The following is a 23,472-nucleotide window of genomic DNA, read 5'->3' as shown; positions in this document are numbered from 1 at the left end:
TGGATCTCAGAGTGGGTTGGGGTGGAGCTAGAGGTGGCATTGAGGGGAGGGTATAAAGATTTTACCGCTGAGAGGTAGAGGTATAAGCCTAGATTCTCAATGGGAGTGGGAAAGGGGGCGGGGAGAAACTACTCGGAAAGTTTTGAGACAAGGGGAGGAACTCAGACTTGGGGAGGTTTAAGCCAATTTAGAATTGTTCTAAATTGGGTGGGGTCAGTCCGAGACTGAGGAGCTAGAGGCGTGGCCTAGAGGGAATAGGGCAGAACAATCAAGGGTGGTGGTGCTGCCCAGAAGGTGAGCTGAACCTGGAGTGAGGCGAGGAGAGGGGAGGGGTCGAAATAACAAAATTAAGCATGTAAAGCTTTTGGAACCCGGATGGGACCACTGATGTGGGCAGAGATTGAACAGAGTCGGGCTGGGCAGCCGAAGCCGAGTGTTGTGTTGAGAAAACGGATTCTAGAGATTGTTTCCTTGTAACACTGTTTACTTCTGTGACTCAGTTTCCTCTTCGGTAAATTGGAGATGATGATGTATAACAGTGTGTAGCTCATGGTAAATGCTAGTTTGGTACTATTATCTTTTTTCCCTGACCCAAACCCCAATCCTCACTTTGAAAGTGCGGAAGAGAGGAGAACGAAGAGTTCAATCCCTTCTAGTGATTCGACTTGAGTGCAAGTCAAGGGCATAGGAAGGAGATTTAGGTGGTTTAAAATTTCACAGTGCAGAGGATTAGTGGAGGTGACGGGGGCGGGGTTGCGGGGTTGCGGGGCTGTTAGCAGGTGCAGAGGGTGGAGCTTTCCTGATCCCCAGGCTGAAGGATGGCGGCCCTTGCCCGCCTGCTGGAACGTCTCCTCTGGCCAGCTCGCAAGCAAGAGAGGGTGGAGGAGGCAGAGGAGAGGCGCAGCTCTCCCGACGGGCCTCAGTCCCTCCTGGACGCGCCGCGATGCGCCCAGCGGCCGCACGGGGGTGCGGCGGCGTCTTGGGGCTTGAGCTTCGGGGCGAGCGCAGTGCAAGGGTGGCGCGCACACATGGAGGACGCGCACTGCGCTTGGCTTGAGCTACCCGGGCTGGGCCCGGGCTGGGCTTTCTTCGCGATCCTCGACGGCCACGGTGGGACGAGAGCCGCCCTCTTCGGTGCGCGCCACCTGCCGGGCTACGTGCTCGAGGCGCTGGGCCCAGCGCCCGGCGAGCCCGAGGGCGTGTGCGAAGCACTGCGCCGCGCCTTTCTGAGCGCAGACGCACGCCTGCGCGCGCTCTGGCCCCGCGGCGAGCCGGGAGGCTCCACCGCCTTGGCGTTGCTGGTTTCCCCGCACTTTCTGTACCTGGCGCACTGCGGTGACTCCCGCGCGGTGCTGAGTCGCGCCGGCGCCGTGGCCTTCATCACCGAAGACCATCGGCCCCTCCATCCCCGGGAACGCGAGCGCATCCATGACGCGGGCGGCACCATCAGCCGCCGGCGCCTCGAGGGCTCTCTGGCAGTGTCCCGAGCACTGGGAGACTTTGCCTACAAAGAGGCTCCGGGAAGGCCCCCTGAACTGCAGCTCGTTTCCGCGGAGCCTGAAGTGACCGCCCTGGCACGCCGAGCAGAGGACGAATTCATGCTCCTGGCCTCTGATGGTGTGTGGGACGCCATGTCTGGCTCTGCCCTGGCGGGACTGGTGGCGTCTCGCCTCTGCTTGGGCTTGGCCCCACAGCTTCTCTGCGCGCAGCTGTTGGACACGTGTCTTTGCAAGGTCCTGGGGGCGGGGCTTGCGATCTTAGAGGGACGAACCTAAGGGATTTAGTGGGGAGGAGCTTTGATGCAGAGGCGAGAGTAAAACTAGAAAAGGAGAGGTGGGACTCCAAATAGGGGACGGGGCCTGCTGGAACGGGGCAGGGCCAAAATGTGCAGGGAGCGGAGACTGAGGGAAGCCTTGAGACAAGACGGAAAAGTTGTAGTTCTCGATAGATAAGTGGGAGGGATTTACGAGAAAGGGCGTGGTCTTTTGGAATGGGACAGCCCTTAGACCTAAAGATGGGTCCTGAGGTGTGACTAGTGGCAGAAGGAAGAACAGCTCAACAGCAGAGTGGGAGGAGCTTTGGAAAAGGGAAGTGGCTCTGTTTAATAGGGTGGTGCTAGGACAGTGAGAGGGCGTGGTCTAAGGAATTGGTCCTTGTGAGAGGCCTGGTTTAGACTGACAGAAGGGTGGGACTTTAGAGTTATGGGCATAACCAGATTGGGAAGGGGGCACTAGAGCAAGGGGAGTGTTGGGAAACTCTGTTTCCTAGGGCATGGAGCCCTGTGCTGGGCATTCAACCGTGTTCCACCAGGCTCTCTTTTCTCTGCCTTCTCCAGGGAAGCCTGGACAACATGACCTGCATCCTGGTCTGCTTCCCGGGGGCCCCCAGGCCTTGTGAGGAGGCCATCAGGAAGGAGCTAGTGCTGGACGCAGCGCTGGGACGCAGGGTTGCAGGTGAGCAGGTGCCAGGAGCCCGGCGGAAGGGGTGGTCAGCAAGCAGGGTAACTCACAATCCTTGCCTCCTTTTCAGAGCTGTGTGCCTTTGGCCAGGAGCCCCCCAGCTTGAACACAGTTTTCAGGACTTTGGCCTCTGAGGACATCCCGGATTTACCTCCTGGGGGAGGGCTCCACTGCAAGTGAGTTGGGGTGGGGTGGGGTGGAATGGGAGGATGGGTGGTAGGAGGAGGGTCCCCTCCTGAGGGACTTCCTTTGCTCTCCAGGGCCACAGTCATCGCTGACGCTTACTCTCAGTTCTGCCAGGCCTCAGGAGAGCGCTGGGTGGTAAGGACCCTGTGTTCTTGAATGTTTCTCTTAGAAGCATGTAATTCAGCGCCCCCCCCCATGCCACCTCTTTAAGTGATGGGGAAATTGAGGCCAGAGGGGACAGGAATTTACCTGATATAGTAATAAATTCTCACACCTGGTCCTGTGCTAGGCATGATGGTTGGTGCGGCGGGGGGAGCGGGCGGTGGTGATGCAGAAGCAGAGGAGAAGGGATTGTGCTTCTCCTCCAAGAAATGTGCCCCCAACATTGCTTTGTGAAGCCCCACCATCCCAAGCACCACCCCTTCCATCCAGAAATAAGGCAGAAAAACTCAAGGGATGTTGATGACCGATACCAAGGGCTAACTGCACTGCAGAGACCACCAGGACATCTCTGCGGGTGGCCCAGGTCTTAGAGGAGAGAGGTTGTGAATTAGGCCCAGATAGCCTATTTACAGATGTCCAAGGAGGTGGTGAGTGGAGCCACATAAACTAAGGTATGGGGTGGGGGACTGGGAGGAAATGTGAGGGAGGAAACCAGAAGGCCTTTGCAGGGCAGAGAAGGGAGTTGGGTTATTACCAATCGGAGTGGGGGTGGGGGTGGGGGTGGTTGGCGATGGTTTCTCAGCAGCAGAAAGGAGGTCTTTGTCAGGATTCTTTTGAGTTGTGAGTGACAGAAACGCCATTCAACCTGGGAAGACAAACCAGGGAGTTTACTGGGCCATGTAATTGAAGAGTATAGGGACTTAAGGCATGACTGCATCCGGTTGTCAGATGATGTCATCAGGAACTGTCTTAGTTTTCCTTTCTCTGAGTTGGCTTCATTCCCAGGCAGCGTCTCCACATGAGGTAGCAGAGAGTTGCTGCTCTATCCCAGAAAACTAACATCCCCAGTGGGGAGAGCATGCCAGTTTCCCAGTAGTTGCAGCCGTGCTTCCAGGGCTGGTTCTCATTGGCCACACTGGGTCATGTGCCTGACCAGTCTCTGTGTCTCTGATTGGCCGGGCTGGGGTCACAGGCCCATCCTCTAGCGCTTGGCCTTGGGGTCCACTCCACCCAAAACTGAGGAAATGAGAGATAGGGAATGCTGATTCCTCAGAGGAAAAATAGGAATGGTGCTTCCAGAATACAGGGGAGTAAATGCTGAGGGGCAAGAAGGGGTTCCTATTCACCATCTTCCACATTTTGTGTTACAGATGGGGCAGAATGGGGCTGAGAAGACCACTGGCACCCATTCAAGCTCTGCCTTGGACTTGGAGGCCTGACAGCTGTCATCCTTTAGGGACCCTCTGCCCAGCTGGGGCCTCAATGGAATTAAGGAAGAAAACTCCCCTTCCCCAGCTATGCAGACTAGCGGAAGGAAGAGAAACCAATGGAGGAACCCCAGAATGTTTATTTCCCTTTCTCCTACTTCCCTCTCATAAGACAGAAGGTCTTATGAGAGAGGGGAAATTCCGCCCACCAGCTAGACCCAAAAAAACCCCAAACCTCAAAACCCCCAAACCAAATGTCTTTGAAATATTTCGAGCTGAATGGACCCTGAAAATCACCCAGTTCAATAACCTTCTCTTCCCTTCCTATTTTTCATCTGTTTGGAGGGGAGGTAGGGGAAAGTTTTTACAATTAAATTTTAATTACATAATTCAAAATACATTTTTCTTGTGGAAAAAACCCCGCACACACGATTTGCCCAGTCATTTGGCAAACACGCATGGGGCATCTGCTATGTGCAAGGCCCTGCTCAGGCCATCAACCTGGCAGACCCACTGAGGTTTCTGCCCCTGGAACCACCTAGTGTGCGGGGTGGAGTTGGGGAGGGACAGCAAACAAGGGAACCCATAAATAAGGTCATCTCAGACACTGACAAGTGTCTCAAGGAAAATGAAACTGGGGGACGTGATAAGAAAATGTCTTAGGGGAGCTATGCTGGGTTTTTTACATTGTTATTTTTTGAATGGGTGGTAAGTTCACTTGGTTTGAAATTCAAAGGGCACAAAACGGTATACAATGAAGTCTCTCTCCATCCCTCACCCACTGCCACTCCATTTTCCACCTGGAGATGGCTGCTTTAGACGGGGGTCAGTGAAAACCTCTGAGGAGGGGACAACTGAGCAGGAACCTAACAGAGAACTCGCCAGCCATGCAAAAACCCCAGGGAAGAGTGTCCCAGGGCAGAAGGAACAGCCAGTGTGAAAGCCTAGAGGCAGGATTGAACTCAGCATTTTCAAGATGAGGCTTGAGATTATGACCATCAGACTCTCCACGATCCCATTCTGTGTCCTACTGGTAACCCCTGCAGTGAGTTTGGAGTGGATTTTTCAAGACCTTTTATTGGGCACGTACACACATGTATATGGTACCTTAGGTGTCTCCTTGATTTTTTTCATACCCTATGTATCATTTGGCAATTTGTTTCCTTTTACTCAATAATGTGTTGGAAACTTCTTTCATGCCACTCAAACACCTCACTCTTTTTAGCTGCTACTCAGCACTTCAGACAAGAGACGTGCAATGGTTTCACCACCCGTCATCCTCTTGATGGGTATTTAGGTTGTTTCCAATTTCTTGCCCTTACGTCACTGCTGCCGTAAAGATCCTTGATCAGGCTCCTGTGTACATATGCAGGAGCTTCTCTAGTGCAGGGGTCTTGCTACCTGTTTTGTACAGCACTTGAGCTAAGAATGGTTTTTACATTTTTAAAGGGCTGTAAAAAAAATATGCAAAAGAGGCCCTATGTTTAATATGCCTAAAGTATTTACTATTTGGACATTTATAGAAAAAGTCTGCTGACTATAGTGTAGGTGGCACACAGAAGCACCACCCCTCCCATTTCACAGATGGGAAAGCTGAGACCCAGAGAGGAGAAAGGAATTGCCCATGGTCACACAGAACTGGGGTTTTCATGCAGTTGGATAAATGTAAATGTGTGTTGAGCTGCTGTTCTGGGCCTGGCTGGGTTAGTAAGGCTCAGAAATTGATTAAGTCTACCTCTGTCCCCAAAGAACTCAGTCTGAGGAGACACACAGAGAAACAATTATAACCTACCATAGATCAGGGTTCAAGGTTTCCCAGAGTGGGGTGGATAAGGGGAGAGGATTACTCCATTCTTTAGAGAAGAATTAATGTCAGAGCATGGCCTAGAAGAATGAGGTGAAGGAGATCAGGAACGGCACCCAGCAGCAGATTCCTCTTGGAAAAAAAAAGCCTGGGAATCTTGATTCCCTCACCTAGTCAGCTGGGCCCCAAGAGTTGTTTTACACTCATACCTTGCACCACTGGAGTCCTGGTGGCTCAGGCAAGAGGGCTATACCCCAGATTTACTTCCTGCCTCCAGGCCTCAATTTATCCATTTCTAAATGTCGAACTGATTCCCCAGTTTCCTGCCCCAGCCTAAGGCACCTTACCCAGGCCAGGTGGCGCTCTACGAGAGGGGCGTGAACATATTGGTGACGTCACGTAAGGCGGAGTCTGCAGGACCAGTGGCGGAAGCCTGGGAGGGTGTTGGGACTCAGCCCGAATCTGGCGCGTGGGGGGAGGGGGCTCCCGGGAGCCGGCTTAGGGAGGGTCCCCCACCTCCGTTCCCTCGGATTGCTGAATGATCCCACCATCCTCCGCGGACGAAACTGAGTCACGGCGGGGCGTGCGTGGAGAGGGGACAAGGGGGCTTATTCACACAGGGACTGGGAGTCCCATTCCCACCGAGGTCCAGCGCCGCGCGCACACACACCCCATAACCCCCACCCCCACCCCCGCCTCGCCCCACACACACCCTGCGGCTGTGAGTCAGCGGCCAGCCGCGCCCCCTCGGCCCACTTCCTCCTCACCTTCCCAGGGCGGGCGGAGCGGGGGGGGCAGTGAGAGGGGTGGGCCCCCTCCCCACCCATTCCGCTCTTCGGCGGGGGAGGGGGTTCGCCCCTTAGTAATCCCTCATAAATTGGTGGAGAGAGACCGTTGAGGGCTCCGAAGGCAGGATTTAAGGGACAAAATTTGAGAGAATCTATGCTTGACCAGAAGGTCCTCTTCGCCCCCCAAACTGAGTAGAATGTAAAGAAATGGAGAAGTCGATGGGGAGGGTGAGAAGAAATTGTGCCCCCATTGATATTCCCCTAAGAATTTCCATCGTGGGAGAGAACGAAGGATCAAGGAAGGATCCCTTCCCCTCCATCAAACTTCCCCTCTAATTTGGGGGGGTGACCCCCAGAGTGTATCGCTATGCAGTAACGTTGGGGAAGAGGGAAATAGCGGAAGTCTAAGGTTCCGCGTTGCCCTTTTAAGCGCCCTCCACCCCCCTCAACCTCACCGCCTTGAGGTGTCCGCGGCCCCTTTAAGGCGCAGGGCATTATGGGTGCGGGGAGTGGAATTTTGGAACGAAATGTAGCGAAGAGAAGTACAGTAGTAAGAGTAACATTGTAGCCGCCGCCGGCCGAGGGGGCGCGCCGGGGAGGGGACGCCGCACCCCCTTTCTGCTGCCGGGACCCCCGATCAGAGCCCCCGAGAGAGGAAGCGCCCGAGGGCCCGCCCCGGCCCTGTCCACGTTCCCCCCAGGAAGCCGGACTCTATGGGGCGGGACCCTGGGGGAGACTGAGCAGAACCTGGAGCCAGCCCTGAACCCCTGAACCTCAAGCCAGGGGCGCCCCGGGAGCACCTACCCCGTGGGCGCTCCGCCCGCCCGCCGAGCAGCCATGAGGTGAGCCTCGAACTGCCTTCAGACCCTTCCCCGCCCGGCGCGAGCTCCCGCCCCGCCTTTGTCCCCCTCCCCCCAGCTTGCTCCGGGCTGGTATTTGGGGACCGGGCACTGGGAACCTCGGATTTGAGGCCGAGCCCCCTTTGACGAGCTCCAAATACTGACCACTTCCCCTTGACTCTCAAGGCTCCGCGTGGTGCCGGTGAGGTTCTCCCGGGAGCCCTTAGATTTGGGGGCGCTCCAAGGACTCCCGAATTTTTAAAAGACTTTTTCAGAGGACCTTGAAGTTGGCAAATACTCCCCGCAGGGAGGCTAGGATTTAGGCAGGGCTCAGACTCCCCCCAGATCTCAACCCGGCCCCTAGAGGGATTGTGGGGGGCCGGTTTGGGGGTCCCTGGGACCTGGAAGAGAGATTGAGACGTAGACTTTGGTTTTCGGGGGTCCCCTTTTACGTGGCGCTGGAAAAAGTCTTCTCAAGAGCGACCTTGCTCCTTAACTTCGGGGGTACTTAACCCCCTAAATTTGGGGCGCTCATCCTCCTGTGGAGGAGGTTGGTGTGGACGGATCCACGGACCCAGACGCAGCCTCCAGAGTCTGGCTGGGACTCCCCTCCCCCGCCGCTCCCCACCCACAATTTGCTTAAAACAGGCTGTGCCTAGGACCGAGCGAGCGCTCTGGGCCGAGGGCGGCTCCCCGGCCCCGGGCCAGAAGGGCGGCCCCTCTCCCCAACCTGCACGGCCCTGGGGAGGGAGGGGGCGCGGCAGCTGGGGGAAGGGGGGGCCTTTGTCTTCCTGACTCACCTGTCGAGACAGCTGGTGTGGGGAGGGGCCGGCAAAGAGCGCCGTGGGCCGGCTGCTTTCCCCACCACGGCGCCTCCCCCTTCTCTCAACACCGCCCCCCCTTCCCCAGCAGTCCCGAGTTGTGCGGTTGGAGGAGGGGGCGTTGCAAAGCGTCAAGGTCATAGCCCTCTCCCCAAGGGACCCAGGCTTCCCAGAGAGTTCCAGCAATCTTCCCAGGAATTTAATCCTGGGGGTTGGGGGCCGAAGGGACCCAGGGATTTTGTCTTTCCCGGGCCTCCCTCAAAACTCCTGGGCTCACCTGAGGGCGGGGCCCGTGCGGCTGGGGGACGCGACTAGCCCCCCCTTATTCTCCCTTTCCCCTGGCCCCCCATAATCTCTCCCTTGAGGCCTGAGCCTGACAATACTATCTCCCTTCCTCTACGCTGTCAGGGACTTCCTGCCCCAAAGCCCCCAGCTCGAGGGGGAGGCCCCTGGGGGCGGCTGGGGATTAACCCCCTGGCGCCCACATCCTCCCACATTCCCCATACCCCTGCCGTCTGACATAGGGTGGCATTCGTTTTTACGGTCAGTAGAGAATCCCCCTCGTACATTTGTTCCTTCTGCTGTAAAGGGATTGCTGGAAAATTTGGAGCAAGGGGGCACCCACAGACACCCACAAGACTTCCTGCCTACCCTTTCCCCCATTATAGCAACATCCCTTCAAGGTCTGGCCCGGGAGAGGGGGCGGTTTTCGGGAGTCAGGCTCTCTTCCTTCACCTTCTTCCTGGGGGTCTCTCCTCTCCCACTGCCCCCCAGCCCCGCCCCTTGCCTCCCCCCCACCCCCCCACCCCGCCGCGTTTCCGGTCCCAGGCACGGTGGAAGGCGGATGGCGGATGTCCGAGTTAGTGCTGCCTCACTCACTGAGACCGTAAAAGGGCAGGAGCAATGTCTGGGCCAGCCTCCCCGCCCCCAGTCCCCGAGGCCCTGGCCCTCCCACAAGGCCCCCCTACTGCTGGCCACGACCAAACCTCCCACCTCCTGGGAGGTGGGCAGAAGTCGAGCTGATGCCTGTCTCACCAGAGAGTTACTCCCACCTCCTGAGGGGTCTTCCCTTCTGATGGCCACACCCGACTTACTGGGCTGTGCCCCTTCTCCCAGGACAGCTAGGAAGGATTCAGAAAGCCCCATGGCCTTGTCTGGGGGCAGCTGGGGAAACTGAGGCTCAAAGAGAGAAAGGCCTGGCCCAAGATCCCTCAGAAATTCCTAAGCAGTATTGAGGGAGGGGAGGGGGCTGGGATCCTCAGATTTCTGGCTGATTTGGCTGGGGACAGTCTTGGGGGCAGTTGGAAGAGAGGATGTTAAGATGGAAAATTACAAGATACAGTTCCTTTTCTCCCAGTTTGACAAATATTTGTTGAGTGTCTGCTGTGTCCGGGACTCTGAGCTGGAATTCTGGGAAGTGGGGCAGAGGTCTGAGAATCTCAGGGCAGAAGGGACTCAAGAAGTGTTTGGTTCATTTCTTTCCTCTTCCAATAATAGTAATTATTATTGTTGTTGTTTTTTTTTAAATAATGAGAGACCATCTGATCAAGCATCTACTTTGTGCCAGGCACTGTACTAGGTGCCTGATTCAATTTAATCCTCACAACAATTCTAAGAGATTGATACTATTAGAACCGTCCCCCTTCCCCAGATGGGAAAACTGAGGCACAGAGAAATTAAGCAAATTGCCTATTAAAGTCAGATTGGAAGTGGGCAAGCCTGAATTTGAACCCAGGCCTCTTTCCAGAGTATTATACTATTAGAGAAAAAGGAAAATCAAACCTTTAGTGGCCTTTAAAAAAATAATAATACTACAAGTAACGTGCTTTCACTGTACCAACACTTAAGATAATGCTGATAAACAAAAAGGAACCCAGTTACCTTCCTAATCACTTATGGGGAACTGAGGCCTGTCAGGGAGGAAGGACTAGAGTGAACCCATACAAGCCCTGCAGACCCTACATCTGAGTTTCTATCCAGGGTTTCTTCAAAGATTTGTAGTTTGGAAAGGTTGTGTGTGCCTGGGGCTTTGGGGGGTAGATCACAAGTTTTGCGGTTTAAGGGGCTATAGGATGAAGGGGTGAAAGGAAGGGCAAGCCTCTAATATGGAAGGTTTGAGTAAACTAGAGTGACTATGTTTGATTGCCTCCCGTGATGAGAAGCTCTCTCCCTCCTATATTGCCTCTCAGCTCCCTCATGAATCCTTGCCAAATTCCAAGTCCTGTGCTTAGGGCTTTTTTTAATCTCTTTCAATCCTTACCAAACCCCAGTGAGTTATGGCTTCCAGGGCTGGAAACTGAGGTTCAGAGACGGGAAGCCACACAGCGAGGGGGTGACTTGAACCTTCTTTTATCTACCACATGCTAGAGTTTACCAGAATGGGAGGACTTGTGGGAGAGTTCTGGGCTGGTTGGGGATTAAGGCTCTCATGTCCAGTTGAGGGTATGAGACCCCAGAGACCACTGGAATTAGGCAGACCCCATTTCCATCTCACTCCCTGCTTCCTGGCTGTGGGATTTTTCCATTCTAGCTTTTTGCCTAGTTTATAGTTTTATTTTTTGAACTTAAGTAATGAATTCGTTTTTTATAGGTAATACCAGCCCATGTTAAAACAAAATGAAAAGAAAAGTCATAACCAAGCAATTCAAGAAGGTAAACTGTACAAAATGTCCACTTCCTGCCTCCTCAGGCCCCCAGGTCCCCAGTGCCTCAGAGGCAGCCACGGTTAGTCACCTGAGAAGCAGCTTCTGCTTATATCACCACTCTGTGTGCAGAGGTATTTATATCCTCCCCACCTTTTCTTTCTTTAAAAAAAAATACTTCTGATACACACCACTTTATACCTTGCCTTAAAAAAAAAAAATCAGCTTAGCTGTTTTCTCATCTTTAAATAAGGTTAAGAACATTGCCGGGGGGGGTGGTGGTGGTGGTGGGGAACTTGGTTCAGATATGAGCCCCTCTGCTTGTTTGCTGCGCGACCTGGGATAACTGTCTTCACCTCTCTGTGGCCACAGTTCCTCATCTGTAAAAAGGGTGAGCACCAGAGTCCATCTCATGAGGTCATTGCAAGGTTCACTGTGGAACTTGCAGCTCAGTACCTAGAACAATGTCTGGTACACAGGCTAACCAATAAATACCAGCTGCCATTGTTAAAAGCTTTTCCTTTTTTATAGATGGCTAATTTAACAACTCTTGGATACCTACTATGTCCTAGGCATGATTCTAGGTTCCGAGGACACAGCAGAAAGGACAAAAATCCCAGCCCTCATGGTCCTGACCTTTTGGTAGGGGAGACAGGGATCTGTCAGGCAGGGATCAGGTGCTATGAAACGTGGGACGTGCAGTGAGAGGGAGAGGAGCTTTTCCAGATAGTGTAGTCAGGGAGGGCTTCCTGGAAGAGGTGTCGGCTAAGTGGCGACCTGAAGGAGGTGAAAATCCAGGATGAGGGAGAACAAGAGCACCAGCCTGCGGTAGGAATGTGTCTGGCACGTTGAAGGAGCAGCGCGGAGGCCAGTGGGGCTGGAACAGCAAGCTGGGGGGAAAGAAGGGATGAGATCAGAGATCACACAGATCACGAAGGCCCTGGAGAGAACTTGGCCAGAATAAAAGTTCTGTGGGAGCTGCCACGGGAGCTTCCAAGAAGAGGAGGGGCACGATCTGACTTGTGTTTTAACAGGATCCTTTTGCTGTAATGGGGACACCACAGCCTGGAGAGGGACAAGACCAGTCTGGGGTCATTCTGCAGACATCCAGCTCTCTGGCCAGTCCAGAGACTCAGCAGGGCAGGGTCGCTTGGGAGAGCAAAGTGCAGCCAGGGTTGGGTAGCAACGAAGGCCCCGGGCACCTGGGCAGAGTCTGCCCTGGGTGTGGGTGGCAGGTGTGGGCGAGGCCTTAACCCTGCCCTGCCAGGGGCAGTGGAAGCCAGAAAGAGCCCCTGAGGCTGCACTTGTCTGGAAACAGCACCTGGTGTTTGGGTAGGGCCCACACAGTCCCCGGTGGTTAAGATTGTGGACTTGGGAGCCAGGTGGCTTGGGTTCAAACCCTTGCTGTGCTACTTACTAGCTGTGTGACCACAGGCGAGTCACGCAACCTTTCTGGGCCTCTGTTTGTAGTCCTTGCAGAATGAGGATGAAATAGCCCATCTAGAAGGTCTGCAGTGAGAGTAAAATGAGAGACTCTGAGGAAAGGGCTTAGGGCATCTGAGCAGCTGAAGTGCCTGATAAGAGGGAGGTGCCCCAATTATGTAAACCTGGGGGGAGGGTCTGGGGCCTCAGCTTCCTGGCCTAGGAACCCGGATCTGGGTCTGCTGAGGGGCTTTCCCTGCCTTGTCTTTTACAGCGTCAGTGTTATGCACCAGCCCCCAGCCCTGGTAGAGACAGAGCCATTGTGGGGTATAATTTCTCTCCCCGGAAACCTCTGACCACCAACTTCTTCTTTTCAGGAAAAAGTCCGGTGGGGGTGGGGACCATTGCTTCCCCCTGGTTTGTGTGTGACCTTGGGCAAGTCACTTCCTGTCTGGGAGCCTGAGTTTCCCCACTGGGGGAGGAGGGCATTGAACCTCCCCAGAAGGACTGGTAGGGGGTGGGAGGGATGTGGCTGTCCAGGGACCCAGGGGTACCTGTTCAGGGTGCCCGTGGAAAGGATGCTGACAGTTACTCAGCACTCAGTACATGCCAGGCACTGTGCCAAGCACTTTACATGTCCAGACTCATCTACTTCTCCCACTGCCCTGGGGGAGGTGGGGTCTGTCATTTCCCCAGTCTGCAGGCAAGGAAGATGCCTTCTCTCATGTGGGAAGGCTGCTTGCCTGAGTCATACGGAGTAGGTGGCCCAACGGGGATTTGAACCTACATCTGTGGATATCAGATCCTGAACCCTGAACCAGTTTACTGACCCCCTCCCCACAAGGCTAAGTCAGATGTCACCTCCTCCAGGAAGCCTCTGATCCCCAGGCTGGGGCAGGCACTCCTTCTGGGCACCCCAGGCCTGGTCTTGGATCTGCGGACAGGACAGACCACTGTGAGGCTCTCCTGCCCTGGAGGGTGGGGCCGGGGCTGTCTGGGTCCCTGCCTGACACGGAGCAGTGAGTGTCCACTGATGGCCGTTGGCGCCAGGGGGGCCGGAGGGACGGGGTTGGCAGCAGGAATCTAGCCTTGGTCCCCAACTTGCTGCAAGCCTCACCCTTCCCCTCCTAAGCCTCAACTTCCTCCTCCTGAGTGGGGAGAGGTGGTTGGGGGAAGGGGGGGCTCCGAGCACCCCAGCAGAGATGGGGAAACTGAGGCTCCAAGGGCACCAGGCAGGGGCTGGTTCCCAGCACTGCCCAGAGCTCCTGCCCCGCCCCTTCCATCCGCTTCTCCCGGGCCCCGTCCTCCAGCTCACTCTGCATCTCTCAGACTGCCTCAGTCTCTCTGTCCATCTCTCTGTCTTTCTCCATCTCCCTGTGTCTCCATTTCTGTATCTTTCTCTGCTCCCTGCCTTTCCATCTGTTTTCCCCCACTACTCCTCTGTCTGTCTGTCTTTCAGTCTGTCTCCGCTACGTCAGTCTGATTCCTTTCTCAGCTGTCTCTCTGCATCAGTCTGTATGTTTGTCTCTTCCAGTCTGTCTGACTCTTCCTCTTCCTGTCTTCTTTCCCCCCATCTGACTGTCTGTCTCTTTCCTTGTCTGTCTCCCATCCCCTGTTTGTCTCTTTGTCTGACTCTCCCGGTCTGTCTGTCTCTCTATCCCGTCTGTCTTTTCTCTCCCAGTCTCCCTGTCTGGGTCTCTTCGAGGGTCTGTCCCCAGCCCTCTCTCCCCGTCTGCCTGTCTTCCTCTGCCTCTCCATGGGTCCCTCTTCCTCTCACACTGTCTTTGTGTCTCCTACTCTCCCAGGGGGCCCCAGATGGAGAAGGTGACCGGCCCCTGGAGGGAGGGTGCCAGGCTCCCCTCAGCTAACTGGCCTCTCTCCCCTTTCCTCCCTCCGGGCAGTGAGACGGTTGTCTGCTCCAGCCGGGCCACTGTGATGCTCTATGATGACAGCAACAAGCGATGGCTGCCTGCTGGCACGGGCCCCCAGGCCTTCAGCCGCGTCCAGATCTATCATAACCCCACTGCCAACTCCTTCCGGGTGGTCGGCCGGAAGATGCAGCCAGACCAGCAGGTGAGGCTTCCCTCCCCGCCCCCTCCACCCGCTGCGCCCCACCACTCCTCACCCACTTTCCCCCCCCTGCCAGGTGGTCATCAACTGCGCCATCGTCCGGGGTGTCAAGTATAACCAGGCCACCCCCAACTTCCACCAGTGGCGTGACGCCCGCCAGGTCTGGGGCCTCAACTTCGGCAGCAAGGAGGATGCAACACAGTTTGCCGCCGGCATGGCCAGCGCCCTAGAGGCATTGGAAGGTTAGAGAGAGCGGGCAGAGGGGACCACTGAGCCCTGCCGTGTGGCCTGGGGCCGCCACTTCACCACTTGGCCTCAGTTTACTCATCTGAAAATGAGGCCAATTGACAACTTCTGTGGAGAATTATTATGAGGGTTTTGTGGGTTCCTTGTGCCCCGAGTGCACCCACGTATAAAACGCATGGTTCCTAAGAGTACATTTTGCTCCAGGAATTTTTACACATGCACACTCCTGTGTGACCTCCCAGATCAAGATATAGATATTTCCAGCCTCCAGAAAGTTCCTTGTGCCCTTTCCCCAGGTAACCATTATACTGACTTATGTCATCATCGGTTAGTTTTCAGGCAACAGTATTAAGAAAAAACCTCCAGTTGGTATTTCTTAAACTGGAATGTGCCCACGAATCATCTAGGAGAAACGCAGATTCCGATTCAGTTGGGTTGGCCGGGGCCTGAGCCTCTGTACTTCTAACAAGCTCCCTGGTGACGCCAAGGCTACCGGTCCATAAACAGTACACTTTGAGGAGCAAAGTGACGGCTCTGCATGTGGGGTCACAAATCACCAAATGGCGGAGGTGTTTGCTTCCTGGAGCGGCTTCAGGGCTAGTGGGGAGGGGCCTGCTTGTCCGAGGCACAGAAAAATACATGGGAGCCAGAGGCCTGAAGCGGGGGGAGGACCAGGCTCTCAGCCTTTCCTGGGTCTTCAGGTGGGGCAGTCTGAGCGGCTGTGACAGGTGCCCTAAGAGCCTGGATGCCGGAGTGGGCCTGATTTCAAGCCTTGTTCCTGCAAATTCAGGTCTGCAGGACTTGGGGCAAGCGGCTCCCCTCTCTGGGCCTTTGCTGTTCTGCCTGTGACCTGGGCATCCTCCCAGCACCCACCTTACATCAGCTCAGTCAGGGGAAGCTCGTGCCGACCCCTCATCGCAGAGTCCCTGGGAGGCCCGGGAGAGCCGAGGGAACGTGCTGAGGGGTGGCGCCCGCTTCCTGGGTGACTCAGCAGCCTTTACTCTCACCTTCCAGGAGGTGGGCCTCCGCCCCCACCGACACTGCCTACGGCACCGCCCACTTGGTCTGTCCAGAATGGCCCCTCCCCAGAGGAGATGGAGCAACAGAAAAGGTGGGGCCAGTCCCTGGGTGGGGAACCTTACTGCTGCCCGAGTTGTAGATTGTTCCAGAACCCCTGACTCCTAGAGTTCAGACCTCTCCAACTTGCAGTTTTCAGAATGTTCCAACTCCCAGGGGACTAGAAACGGACCTCTTTCAGAAACCCCCCACCTCCTGGAGTTTGAAAAACTCCTGACAACCAGAGTTGCAGAACCTTCTGACCCTTCAAATCCTGGTCCCCCAGATTCCCAGAGTCCAGAATTTGGTTGTCTAGAGGATCCTGGGTGTTCTGTATTCTGGTGTTCTTGACAGTCTGATGACTAGATTGCTCGCCTCTTGCTCTCGCTCTGTCCCTGTCCTCCCCTTGCAACCCTTTCCTGGCCCCTGGGGAATGGAGGACATGAGTGGGGCTTAGGAGCCAGCCTTGCTGGAGACCTCTGAGGGGCGATCCGGGAAGTTGCTGGCCAGCCTGGGGCTCTGAGTGATGGCAGCTCGCCTTCCCTCCCCAGGCAGCAGCAGTCGGAGCTCATGGAGCGGGAACGCAGGGTCTCCAACGCAGGTGATTGCTTGAATGGCCTCGGGGCTCGGGTGACCACCCCAGAGGAGGGGGTGCGCCAGCCGGACAACAGAGAATAAGGCTTCTCTCTCAGCACCCCTCCTTTTTCGTGTTTCTTACAGGAGGCCCAGCTGCTCCCACAGCTGGGGGACCACCCCCGCCTCCAGGACCTCCCCCTCCTCCGGGTCCCCCCCCACCCCCTGGTCTCTCCTCCTCGGGGATCTCGGCTGGGGGGCATGGAGCAGGGGGAGGCCCACCCCCTGCGCCCCCTCTCCCCACAGCACAAGGCCCCAGTGGTGGAGGGACTGGGGCCCCCGGCCTGGCCGCAGCCATTGCCGGAGCCAAACTCAGGAAAGTCAGCAAGGTGAGGGGGGCAGGCAAGGCGGGTGTGGGTTGACGGGGCCTGGTATTATAATGGGATGAGGCCAGAGTTTCCTCGGAGCCTCACAGGAGGGCTGGAAGGCCAGGAGGCCCGCCTGTAAAGCCCCCACCTCTTTGTAATTTCTCCAGCAGGAGGAGGCCTCAGGGGGGCCCTTGGCCCCCAAAGTTGAGAGCAGTCGAAGCACGGGCGGGGGGCTCATGGAAGAGATGAATGCCATGCTGGCCCGGAGGTGAGCCTGAGCCTGGAGCCCTCAAGAGCCGCAGAAAGCCCTTGGAACACACCCCTCAGACCAGCAGTTACCACCTGGAGATTCCTGTTCAGTAGGGCCGGGTTGGGGGGAGGGCTCAGATTCCCAGTTAGTTGGTTTCTTTGGGTGAAAGTTCGCCCTTTGATAGCCAGGTTTGGGATATAATGATGGGGATTGCATTCTCCTGAGATGGCTGAGGTTTGCAACCACCCAGGTAGCCTCTGGAATGTTCTAAACCCCAGAATTCCAGGACCTTAGGAGATCCTGCCTCAGAACCTGGGAACTCCGCCCTTAGAATTGTGTTACTCCCAAACGTGGGAATCGGAGAGCCCCACCCCAGTTCGAGAGCAGTACTCTCTTTAACTTCTAAAACTAAAATTTTCTTAGCCCTGACAAATTCCAGAAGTCTGCACGCTAGAATCCACCTTTCTAGAGCTCCGAGGAAGGGAATTGTTGAGTGGCTGAGGGAGGGCTGAAGCCATCTGTTTTTGCCTTTCTCTCTTACAGAAGGAAAGCCACACAAGTTGGGGAGAAAACCGCCAAGGATGAATCTGCCAATGTGGGTCAGGGGCTCTTCCTGCCATATACCCCTTAGGATGTACCGTTTGTGTAGGAATATCGGGGAGGGGGCTGTGACAGGGATGGGCTAGGTTTGAAGGTGGAGGAGGAAAATGAGCAGAGGTGCGGTGTCGGGGGTGGGGGGCTGGCTCATGTCAGTTTCTTTTTTTTTTTTAATTTATTAAATTTATTTATGTTTGGCTGCATTGGGTCTTCGTTGCTGCGCGCGGGCTTTCTCTAGTTGCTGCGAGCGGGGGCTACTCTTGGTTGCGGTGTGCAGGCTTCTCATTGCCGTGGCTTCTCTTGTTGTGGAGCACGGGCTCTAGGCGCGCGGGCTTCAGTAGTTGTGGGTCATGGGCTCAGTAGCTGTGGCTCGCGGGCTCTAGAGTGCAGGCTCAGTAGTTGGTGCACACTGGCCTAGTTGCTCCGTGGCACGTGGGATCTTCCCGGACCAGGGCTCAAACCCGTGTCCCCTGCATTGGCAGGTGGATTCTTAACCACTGCGCCACCAGGGAAGCCCTTGGCTCATGACAGTTTTATTTCCCACCAGCAGGAGGAGCCAGAGGCCAGAGTCCCAGCCCACAGTGGTGAGTGAGAGCCCAGTCTAGTCACAGGAACTACAAGTCCCAGGATGCCCGCTTCTCACATATAACACACCTCGATGGGAGAATCTGTACAAACAGTGCTGGGGATTGTAGTCTCCTGAGATGGTTCTTTGAACAGGGGCTGATGAGGCTCGGGGAGAAAGATTGAGGCAGGGCATTCCTTGTCCCTGATCTTTTTGATTTATTGCCTGTCCCCTAGAATCTGTGCGGAGACCCTGGGAGAAGAACAGCACAACCTTGCCAAGGTGGGCCATCAATACTGGGGCCCCACCCCCCAAAATAGTTGAATTTGCCGAATTTGTAGGGAGGAACACTGTGTGACCCCTGGAATGGGAGGCAGGGGAGGCAGACCCTCTCTCTAACCTCATTTCCGCCCCAAACCACACCAACTCTCCCAGGATGAAGTCATCTTCTTCAGTGACCACTTCCGAGGCCCAACCCTCTACGCCCAGCTCCAGTGATGAGTCAGACCTGGAGAGGGTGAAACAGGTAGCTTGGGGAAAGGACTGGGAGTGAGGTCCGGGGGATAGAAAGGAGATCTGGGTCCAGACTCTGCCACTGACCTGCCATGTGATTCTAGAAAAGGCCTTGGGAACCTCAGTTTTCCAGTCTGAGAAATGGAGAGAGATTGGATCATGTCAGGGATGACACAGACACCATAACCACCTTACCCAGTGCCCATGACAGACCTTACTAATCTTATCACTGGACTCACTTCTGTTGAGTACCCAGAATCCTTTTCAGTACACTGGACCCAGACATTTATCACCAATTGGAGGTGGCAGGAGACTGCAATGTATTTGCCAGCCTTGGTACTGGATGTTCTCCAGTACTTTCCTTCTGGCTCCAAGGATCCAGAATTCTCCCCTAGAATTCTCACTTTGTGGCCTTGCCAGTGATGTCATGGTGTGTGTGTAATAGGGGTCTTGAACCTCCTTCTTCTGGCCCCTCAGTCATTAAGAAAGGGGGGATTCACTTTTGCAAGTCCAAGTACCCTTCCTGATTGGTACCCCATCATTTTCAGGAGCTTCTGGAAGAGGTGAGGAAGGAACTGCAGAAAATGAAAGAGGAAATAATTGAAGGTGAGGTGGTTTTTTATTTTAAACATTTATTTATTTTGGAGGCATCATGTCCCTTGGAAAGCCCTGTTTTGGAAGGGAAGGGGGAAGAAGCTGTGCCCCTGACCTCTGCCCAGTTTCCTTCCAGCCTTTGTCCAGGAGCTGAGGAAGCGGGGCTCCCCCTGACCACAGGGCCCCAGAAGATCCAGTTTCTCCTTTCCGCACACGCCCTCCGCCTGTCACCCTGCTTTCCCTGCCTCAACTTGACTTGGAATTGGCTGAAGACTACACAGGAATGCGTCTTCCCCACTCCCTATCTCACTTGGAAAATTCCAAGGGGGTGTGGCTTCCCTGGCACCATGCCCACACCCATACTGGCTGCTGATTGGCTGGGGAGGCCCCCACCCTTTGCTCCCTTTGGTCCTTCCCCTCTGCCATCCTCTTGGGGCTGGTTCCTCTGCTGGGGATGTACCAATTAACCCCACAGTAAGGGGGAAGGAAGGAGGGAATTTCACATTCCCTTGTTCTAGATTCACTTTAACGCTTAATGCCTTTGAAGTTTTGTTTTTTAAGAAAAAAAAGTATATATATATATATATTTAGGTTTGGGGGGGAGGAAATGTTTTTTCTCTTTGGTTTTGATAAAATGGGATGTGGGGAGTTTTTAAATGCTGTGCCCCTGGCTTGTCCCACTTGGGACAGCTATTTAAGGGGGGTTGTCCCATCAGGCTGGGGGCAGCTCCCCCCACCCCAGGGACCTCCCTTCCCTCTGGCTCCTTCCCCTTTTCTATGAGGAATTAAGATGCTGTAACTTTTTAGAACCTCAATTTTTTGGTTTTTTATTTCGGTAGGTTTTGGGGTCCAGGCCATTTTTACCCCCTGGGGAAAAAAAGATGAGGGGGAAAGGAAAAGGGGAGGAAACCTCCCCTCTCCCACCTTCACCTTTAGCTTCTTGAAAATGGGCCCCTGTGGAATAAATCTGCCAGTTTTTATAAATGCTAAGATTTCTGGAGTGATTTGAAGGGCTGCTCTCATGAGGATGGGGGCGTGTCCCTTCCTCCCCCAGTAATCTGCCTTCCCCTCACCTTCCTTTTTCCCACCCGAACCTGCCCTCAGACTCCTGCAGCTAGGGTGGCCTCTGGCCCCTCTCGGCCTTCCTGCCTCCCTTCCTCTCTGTGCCCCTCACTAGGCAGCTTCCTCACTCCTTCCCACCCTGCCCCAACCACTTCACCACCCTAGAGAAAGCCAGGGGCAGTCCCTCATTGACCGCGTGCCCTTGGACAAGACCCTTTGCTTCCCCTGGGCCTCAGTTTCCCCATCTGGGAAAGGGCTCAAAGGATGACACTGACCCCTTCCCACCAGATCCCTCCCAGCCTCTAATTTTAGTGAGCCTGCCACCCATTTTGCAGACGTACATCGTGGTTCTCAGACACATTCTCAAGATGACTTTCCCCCAGAGCTCCTTAAATTATACAACATTTACAGTCTAAAAAAAAAATAGAATTCAGAAATAACAGAGCTCATAACACATCCCCTTTAATGGTTCAATGGGTTGGCAGGGGATAGGTGAGGTAGGTAACACTTAACACTACCTGGTGGAATTATTCCATTTGGTTGGAGGTGATGAACTTCAGGGCTGAGGGGGCAGGTGGAGGAAGCCTTTGCATGAAGGACGGGGGTGGACACTGGGTGTCCAGTTCAAAGGCAAGAAGTAAGGGGGAATCCCTGAGTACTCTGAAGAGGAGATTTGGATGGAGGAAAGGGTGGAGGGATCTGTTGGAATGATCCACTTAAAGAGGGGAGGACCCCAGTCAAGGCACCAGTGGTGGACTAGAGAAGCCACAGGGAGACCCACTGGAGCTAATGCCCACCAAGATCCATCCTATTCCCTGCCCCCCCAGAAGAGTGAGGTAGATGGAAGGTCAAGGGGTAGGGAAGTCCATCAGAGGTTTCTATATTTTCACTACAATGGTCGGTACCAGTGAAGAAGTGGGATGAGGTGTCCTGGTGTAATGGATGAGGGTCCCAGGAAAAGGACCACTCCTCAGGTAAGTTGGAGGTATGAGTGACAAAATTAAATGGTCCATGTGCCCTGCTGGCCCTCCTGTTGGTGCGTGGGTGGGGTCCAGTGGAAGACACTGCTTTTCCATTCCAAAGTGCTAAACCAGTGGATGCGGTGGGGCGATGGGGGTCGGGCTGGAACGTTCCACCGGTGGATGGGGGTGTCCCAGTGGAAGGTACCCCTCACTGGGCAGGTTAGTAGGGAGGTGACCAGAAGCCTGGTTGGATCAGCCCCAGTCCAAGATCCCTTCTGACTCTAAAGGGACCTGGTGGTATTAGCTGGGCCGGTTCAGGAAGGGACAGTGGGGACAGACATGGCAGCCCAGGCATCAGTCACGTCTGAGACCAGGGCCCTGCGGCCCCCTACTCCTCGGGCGTGGGCTTTGCCTGGGGCGCGGGCGGCGGGTCCAGGGCGCAGAGCTGGGCGCGCATCTCTTGCATCTGTGCCTGCAGCTCCTCCAGGGCGCCCCGCGGCGGCGCCGCCTGTACCTGCGCCTGCAGGGCCTCCAGCGCCAGCGCCAGGCGGCCCCCCTCGTCCCGCATCGCGTCCCAGGCGGCGCGCTGCTCCCCCTCCTTGCGACGCTGATACGCCTGGTGGCGCCAGTACTCCAGCACCAGGCAGCCGCCGCCCACGATGAAGATGGTGGCCTCGCCCAGCAGCTCGGCGCCCAGCTCGGCGGCCGCCGCCTCGTTCAGCGGCTTGACGGCTTCAGCATTGAAGCCCATGAGGCGCATCTTGGCTCGCATCTCGGCCCAGTGGTACACTGCGGGGGAAGACAGGGGTCAGGGATCTTTGCTGGGAATGCAAGCCCCGCCCCTCGACGCCTCGGTGTCCGGGTCGGAGCAATGGCGATACGGCAGCCAGAATCGCGGGCGCCAGCGGGGAATGGGCCCCTTAACCAAGACCCGCGCCGGGCCTCGCACGCGGAATGCCCAGTTAGTTATCTGGCCAGGGTTGGCCCTGACGGCATCTTTTGAAAACGTCCAGAAGATTCTGGTGATCGGCTGGGGATGAGAATTGCTGCCCTGGAGGGGAGGTCCAGAGTGGAGGCCGCAATCTCTGGGAGGGGGTGGGAGCGGTCAGAAGTCCAGGGCGGGTGTAAAGCTTGCTCCTTCTGCCCCTCCCACAACCCACCTGCCAGGCTCCTTCCCTCTCCCCGAAGGTGGGGCCGACGGTGCTGCGCTCCGTCCTGACGTGTGTTCACTGTGGGGTTTGGGGCTTTGGACGGAGCTCAGGGCTGCAGCGCCTGCTCTAACGCCAACTCCTTCCTTCTCTAATCACTTACTCGTGTGAACAAGGATTATCAGCATTGTGGTCACTTGTAAATGCAACATAAGCCTAGAGTTGATGTTGAAACCTGCTTCACTGCAGTAATAATTAATATTCATTCACTGATACATGAATTGATGGGAAAAATAAGGTTCCTTGGGCTCATTAAGGGATGAATTTCTGAAAACATTTATACTTGACCCCTTCCAACCGTCCTCCACAGCAGCCAGGCTGACCTAATTAGGTTTTCTTCCTTTAAGTTAGAAGAATAACATGCACATGGGGGGAATCATTTAGACTACATAGAAGGGGGTAAATTGCAAGACAGAAGTCCATCTTGCCACCTCCAGCTTTAGTTCTCCTATTCCTCAAAGGAATAGGAGGACTATTTTTTGGGGGCTGCACAGCGTGGCTTGTGGGATCTCAATTCCCACACCAGGGATTGAACCCCGGCCACAGCATGGAAAGCCTGGAATCCTAACCACTAAGAGGTTAACCACTTCTATTGGCAGACCAGCCAATAGTGAAGGACTTGAATCACCTAAGAAGATAAAATCTAAATGGCCACTAGACATGTGAAAAGATGCGGTCTTTTCATTACATGTCAGGAAAATATTAATTAAAATCACAAAGAGAAAGCACTCTACACACACCAGAATGGCTGAAATGAAACACCCACACATCCTAAGTGCTGCCAAAGATGTATCACACTCAGACTCGGAGGAGGTAATTGAGGACACCCACTCTGGCAGCTGGTCGGCAGTGACTCCTAAATTTAGCATTCAGTGCTCTATGAGCCAGCAATTCCGCTCCTGGGTGGACACCCACAGAAACCTGTCACATGTTCTCTGAAAGACATGTTCCTGCATGTTCACCTCAGTGCTATGAAAAAAAAGACTCTAGACCACCCAAATGCCCACCATAGAAGGACTGGTAAAAAAGGATGCACACAGTGAAACACTCAACAACAATGAGAACAAATGAACCACA

The 23,472-nt window shown here is 55.0% G+C and overlaps 3 protein-coding genes and 1 long non-coding RNA gene across 12 annotated transcripts in view; 2 read left to right on the top strand and 2 right to left on the bottom strand.

Annotated features, from left to right (window-relative positions):
• Window positions 1-572: 572 nt before the first annotated feature.
• PPM1N (protein phosphatase, Mg2+/Mn2+ dependent 1N (putative)) lies at window positions 573-4,547 on the top strand. Of its 3 annotated transcripts, XM_067718677.1 has the most exons (5): window positions 573-1,733; window positions 2,336-2,453; window positions 2,530-2,635; window positions 2,720-2,780; window positions 3,959-4,266. In XM_067718677.1, exons 1-5 carry the CDS (start codon window positions 819-821, stop codon window positions 4,025-4,027), a joined length of 1,269 nt encoding a protein of 422 aa, XP_067574778.1. In that variant the 5' UTR covers window positions 573-818; the 3' UTR covers window positions 4,028-4,266. The 3 variants fall into 3 exon arrangements, with proteins under 3 accessions (XP_067574778.1, XP_067574776.1, XP_067574777.1); XM_067718675.1 differs by lacking the exon at window positions 2,720-2,780 and having other exon boundaries at window positions 3,959-4,547; XM_067718676.1 differs by lacking the exon at window positions 2,720-2,780 and having other exon boundaries at window positions 4,045-4,411.
• On the bottom strand, window positions 3,458-8,774 carry LOC137214644 (uncharacterized). The gene is made up of 2 exons (XR_010938970.1): window positions 8,247-8,774; window positions 3,458-3,824 (listed from the first exon to the last, which is right to left on the bottom strand). It is a non-coding gene; the product is annotated as an uncharacterized lncRNA (long non-coding RNA).
• Window positions 7,108-20,147, top strand: VASP (vasodilator stimulated phosphoprotein). Of its 7 annotated transcripts, XM_067718687.1 has the most exons (14): window positions 7,110-7,449; window positions 10,858-10,919; window positions 14,233-14,404; window positions 14,478-14,643; window positions 15,662-15,758; window positions 16,255-16,304; window positions 16,424-16,665; window positions 16,812-16,912; window positions 17,438-17,489; window positions 18,039-18,075; window positions 18,293-18,338; window positions 18,492-18,582; window positions 19,118-19,175; window positions 19,300-20,147. In XM_067718687.1, the coding sequence occupies exons 3-14, from the start codon at window positions 14,267-14,269 to the stop codon at window positions 19,335-19,337; spliced, it is 1,116 nt and encodes a 371-aa protein (XP_067574788.1). In that variant the 5' UTR covers window positions 7,110-7,449; window positions 10,858-10,919; window positions 14,233-14,266; the 3' UTR covers window positions 19,338-20,147. The 7 variants fall into 7 exon arrangements, 6 of the variants coding, with proteins under 6 accessions (XP_067574787.1, XP_067574788.1, XP_067574785.1 ...); XM_067718686.1 differs by lacking the exon at window positions 10,858-10,919 and having other exon boundaries at window positions 7,108-7,449; window positions 19,289-20,147; XM_067718684.1 differs by lacking the exon at window positions 10,858-10,919 and having other exon boundaries at window positions 16,815-16,912.
• Window positions 19,725-23,472, bottom strand: part of OPA3 (outer mitochondrial membrane lipid metabolism regulator OPA3) — a 67,202-nt gene continuing 63,454 nt past the window's right edge. Inside the window, exon 2 of the mRNA XM_067718704.1 lies at window positions 19,725-21,976. Coding sequence (XP_067574805.1) covers window positions 21,576-21,976 — 401 coding nt within the window. The 3' untranslated portion in view covers window positions 19,725-21,575. The remainder of the gene's footprint in view (window positions 21,977-23,472) is intronic.

Source organism: Pseudorca crassidens, chromosome 20 (assembly GCF_039906515.1).
Source record: "Pseudorca crassidens isolate mPseCra1 chromosome 20, mPseCra1.hap1, whole genome shotgun sequence".
NCBI classification, from domain to species: Eukaryota; Metazoa; Chordata; class Mammalia; order Artiodactyla; family Delphinidae; genus Pseudorca; species Pseudorca crassidens.
The sequence above is the reverse complement of the archived record's forward strand: the minus strand, read 5'-3'. Positions and strand labels throughout refer to the sequence as shown.

Coding starts and splice junctions, on each gene's coding strand:
- PPM1N (XM_067718675.1), top strand. CDS start 819: ATGGCGGCCCTTGCCCGCCTGCTGGAACGTCTCCTCTGGCCAGCTCGC. Junction 2,454..2,529: donor GCTGGGACGCAGGGTTGCAG/GTGAGCAGGTGC, acceptor CCTCCTTTTCAG/AGCTGTGTGCCTTTGGCCAG. Junction 2,636..3,958: donor GGGGGAGGGCTCCACTGCAA/GTGAGTTGGGGT, acceptor TTTGTGTTACAG/ATGGGGCAGAATGGGGCTGA.
- VASP (XM_067718683.1), top strand. Junction 18,076..18,292: donor CAGAGTCCCAGCCCACAGTG/GTGAGTGAGAGC, acceptor CCTGTCCCCTAG/AATCTGTGCGGAGACCCTGG. Junction 18,583..19,117: donor ACCTGGAGAGGGTGAAACAG/GTAGCTTGGGGA, acceptor CATCATTTTCAG/GAGCTTCTGGAAGAGGTGAG.